Source organism: Narcine bancroftii, chromosome 13 (assembly GCF_036971445.1).
Source record: "Narcine bancroftii isolate sNarBan1 chromosome 13, sNarBan1.hap1, whole genome shotgun sequence".
Classification (NCBI taxonomy): Eukaryota; Metazoa; Chordata; class Chondrichthyes; order Torpediniformes; family Narcinidae; genus Narcine; species Narcine bancroftii.
In genome coordinates this window covers 85,555,352-85,559,830 of record NC_091481.1, presented here as the reverse complement: position 1 = coordinate 85,559,830, position 4,479 = coordinate 85,555,352, and the positions used below count along the sequence as shown (strand labels likewise).

At 47.0% G+C, this 4,479-nt stretch overlaps 1 protein-coding gene across 8 annotated transcripts; it reads left to right on the top strand.

The window, feature by feature from the left end:
• Positions 1–3,535, top strand: sdhaf1 (succinate dehydrogenase complex assembly factor 1). Of its 8 annotated transcripts, none has more exons than XM_069909488.1 (2): positions 1–79; positions 3,114–3,535. In XM_069909488.1, exon 2 carries the CDS (start codon positions 3,143–3,145, stop codon positions 3,425–3,427), a length of 285 nt encoding a protein of 94 aa, XP_069765589.1. In that variant the 5' UTR covers positions 1–79; positions 3,114–3,142; the 3' UTR covers positions 3,428–3,535. The 8 variants fall into 8 exon arrangements, with proteins under 8 accessions (XP_069765589.1, XP_069765595.1, XP_069765588.1 ...); XM_069909494.1 differs by having other exon boundaries at positions 60–83; XM_069909487.1 differs by having other exon boundaries at positions 74–155.
• Positions 3,536–4,479: the final 944 nt, after the last annotated feature.

Sequence of the window (4,479 nt, the reverse complement as noted above, 5' to 3'; positions counted from 1 at the left end):
GCGCTGCATGAGGAGAACCAGGAGTGGCCACAGGCGGCGCTGCAGCCGGAGGACCGGAAGCGCCGCTGGAAGGAGCCAGGTAGGTAGGTCGGTGGGTGAAGATGGCGCCGCTTATTGGGATACTTGCAGGGCTGTAAAATCCCATGGAAACCCGTGTGAGTGAGCTAGCCGCGAGCTGACGGTCGAAGCGTCGCTCGGCCTGGTGTTGAATATAAAAGACTGGATTTTAAACGTAAGGAGCCCAGTTGTGGGGAAGATAACTCCAGTCTACACCAGGAGTGGCCACAAGATGAACCAGATGTTTGAGCAGCAGGACATGAAACTGTTGTGGTGTATTTTCATTCCAGAAATGTATAGAAATATTGAACAGTTCAGGAAGGGAAAACCAGAGGTGAACGATCCGGCGATCACTGGTGGAGACTGGTGGAGATTAAGTCCTTGGGAGTCACTTTCTCAGAGGATCTTTCCCGGACCCTAAACAACCGTGGGCTGATTTGCAGCCGGGTTACGATCTGGAAGTGGGGACACAAATCGATTGGGCGTAAGTCGATCATTATAAGTGAGTCTCCACGACTCTGTGCGGCCGGCACAATTCCAATGCCATCTACGTTTGCCGATGACACCGCAGTTGTTGACAGAATCACAAACAGCCACGAGGAAGCGTACAGGAGGGAGATGGATCAGCTCTTTGAATGGGATAATGGCAACAACCTTGCACTCAACGTCACCAAAACCAAGGAGATGATTGTGGACTTCAGGAGGGAGTCAGGGGAAAATGACCCAGTCCTCATTCGAGGGCTCAGTAGTGGAGAGGGTCAAGAACTTCAAATTCCTGGGTGTCAGCATCTCCAAAGATCTGTCCTGGAGCCTCTATGTCGATGCCATCGCATGATCAAGGCTATACTTTTTGAGGTGACTGAGGAGAATCAGTATGTCACCAAAGACTCTTGTAAACTTCTACAGGTGTACTGTGGAGAGCATTCTGGCTGGTTGCATCACTGCCTGGTAGGGAAAGAATAAACTCCAGAAGGTTGTTAACTCAACCTGCAGCGTCACAGGCACCAGACTTCACTCCATCGAGGATGCCTACGTGAGGCAGTGTCTTAAAAAAGCAGCCTCTACACCTAAGAACCCACCCCATCAGCCAGGCCATGCCCTCTTCACTCTGCAACCATGGGGAAAAGGTACAGGAGCCTAAAGACAAACACTCAACAGCACACGGACAGCTTCTTCCCTGCTGCCATCAGATTCCTGAATGATCAAGGAGTCTGATGGTGGAGAGGAGCAGCTATTCCTGAATCTGCTGGTGCGAGTTTTGTAGCAGATATACCTGTTTCCTAATGGCAACAGCGAGAACAGAGCGTGTGCTGGGAGGTGCAGATCCTTGATGATTGCTGCTGCTCTCCGATGGCAGTGTTCCCTGTAGATGTTCTTGATGGTGGGGAGGGTTTTACCTGTGATACCCTGGGCTGTAACCACTACCTTTTGCACGGCTTTACACTCAAGGATATTCCCATGATGCAGCCGGTCAGCACACTTTCCACCACACAAATGTAGAAATTCGCAGGGTTTCAGGTATCATACCAAACCTGCACAAACTCCTGAGGAAGTTGAGGTGCTGACGTGTTCTGTTCATGATGCCATTAGTGTGTTCGGTCCAGGAAAGATCCTCTGAGATAGTGACTCCCAAGAAATTAAATTTGCTCACCCTCTCCACCTCTGATCCCCAATGATCACTGGATTGTCCACCTCTAGTTTTCCCTTCCTGAAGTCAACAATCAGCTCCTTAGTTTGGGTGGTATTAAGTGTGAAGTTGTTGTTGGTGCCCCATTCAGCCTGTATGTGACTCATCACCTTTCCTTATACAGCCCACTCCCATGGTATCGACGGCAAATTTGTAGATGGTGTTATTGTTGTACCAAGCCCCACAGTCGTAGGTGTAAAGTGAGATGTTCTTGCCAGTCCCTGCTGATTGTGGTTTGGAGGTGAGGAAATCCACGATCAATTACTCAGTAGGATGTTGAGTCCCAGTTATTGGAGTTTGCTGATCAGTTTTGAGGGGATGATGGTGTTAAAATGTAGTCGATAAAGAGCATCCTGATGTCTGCATCTTCGCTGTCCAGGTGGTTTGGGGCTTTGTGTAGAGCCAGCGAAGTGGCCATGTTGCTGTGATAGGTGCACTGGAACATGTTTCTAGATGTTTTTTTAGCAGTCATAACACCAGCTTGTGTCTCTACCCAATGGTTAATTGTCTTTTACTGTCTTGCCAAATAAGGAGTTGTTGTTGCTCTTCATAATCAGATTTAGCCTTGCTGAATGAATCATCAAAATACACAATGGAACGTTGGTATCAATAAGATAGAAAGAGGGCAGAGAAGATTTACTTGGTTGTTGCCTGGACTTCAGGTACTGAGTTACAGGGAAAGGTTAAACAGGTGAGGACTTTATTCCCTGGAGGTAGAAGAATGAGGGGAGATCTATTAGAGGTATTTAAAATTATGAGGGGACGGACAAAGTAAATGTAGATGGGCTTTTTCCACTGAGGGGAGGTGAGATACAAACCAGAGGATATGGGTTAAGTGTGAAAAGGGAAACTTTTTCACACAGAGAGTGGTGGGAGTGTGGAACGAGCTGCCAGCTGAGGTGGTGAATGTGGTTTTAAGAAGTATTTGGACAGGTACATGGATGGGAAAGGCATGGAGGGCTATGGACTGGGTGCAGGTCAATGGGAGTAGGCAAAAAAACAGTTTGGCACAGACTAGAAGGGCCAAAGGGGCCTGTTTCTATGCTGTAATGTTCTATAGTAAAAGTGAAGGGAGGGAATTTTTGGGGAGACAACAGGGGTAAGTTATTTTTACACAGAGAGTTGTAGGTGTCTGGAATGATTTGCCAGAGATGGTGGTGGAGGCTGGAACATTGGGGGCATTTAAAAAACTCTTAGACTTTATTTGTAAACGTTGAGTACAGTTTTTGACCACCAATTAGTGGCAATTTTGCCAAACTCGCAGGAAAAGAAGTCTCAGGGTTGTATGTGATGTCACGTGACAATAAATCTCAACATTGATTGGAAATGATGATCGGAGAGTGCCATAATTTCTATTTCTTTGCAATAGGCATTAACTCATCAGACTTGAGTTACAACATGGGCAGACACAGCAAATTACAGAAAGAGGTGTTGAAGCTTTACAAACAATTCCTTCGAGCTGCCAAAGACAAACCGGGATTTTTCCCTCTGATTCAGGGTGAATTTCAGAAAAACTCCCACATACCTAGAACGGACATAATGCACATCGAGTACCTGCTGCGGAGAGGCCAGAGACAGCTGGAACTGTTGAGGGAGGCCAACACCAAACAAGCTGCTGCTTTTATCAGATTCATTCCACCAAACAACCGCATCGTGCAAGAGACCAAGGACTTGCCATCATAGCTCCAAAGGCTAACGGAAGTTTGTTAACATTGCAATTATGAAGCATGTTTTCAGTGATTGTTCAATCTGTAAATTGGGTAAGAATTAAAGCCACAGGATTTTGTTCAAGTTTATTTTCATCTGATTGTACAAGTATAACCTGATGAAGCAGCGTTCTCCGGTCCTCGGGGTTAAACGTGCAGACACACACCCAGACATAGCACACATTCGAACACACAGTACACAAGCAGGACAAATTAATAAGCCAACATTCTTTAGTGAATATTTGAGTCTCGGAAGGTGAGTGTGAGCAGTTCCGTGGGTCGTCCAGCGTTCTCACAGCCCGTAGGAAGAAGCCGCTCCTCAGCCTGGCTCTGATCCTCCTGGATCTCTTCCCTGACGGGAGCAGCTGAAAGATGCCGTGGGAGGGGTCAGACTAGCCGGGGGAGGAGTCCAGACCAACAAAAGGTGTTGATTGGATGTGATAAGAGGAAAGGTGAGAATTTAGCTCCATGATTGGAGACAGGGAAAAGGGAAGGAAGAGAGAGCTGGGGGAACGGTAACGGGGGAAGAAGGATGGGGTTTAATGGAAACCGGAGGTTGATTTTAATGCCATTCAGTTGGAGGGGGCCCAGACGGAAGATGAAGTGATGTTCCGCCAATTTGTGGGTGGTCTCAATCTGGCCATGCACAAGACCGTGGACAGATGCTTCCTTCATGTGTGCTTGTCAAGAGATGGGAAGTTTCAGAGAATTCCCAGAAGCCGTGGGATATACGTTCCTCGGATTGGCAACACTGAACCATCCCTCCACTTATCCTGTTCTTATTGAGAAGAAGTAAAGCAGTGAATGGACAAATCCACTCCTCAGCAGTTTTTCACACAATCAACTGACTGTGAATGTTCATCGTGTCACTTCCTAACATTTTTATTTCTCTTTTCATATGGTTGCTAATTGTATAAAATCCAGTCCCACTGACCTGCACCCGGTCCATGCCCCTCCCATCCATGTACCCATCCAAATTCTTCTTCAATGTTAAAATTGAGCCCACATTCACCATTTCAGTTAGCAGCT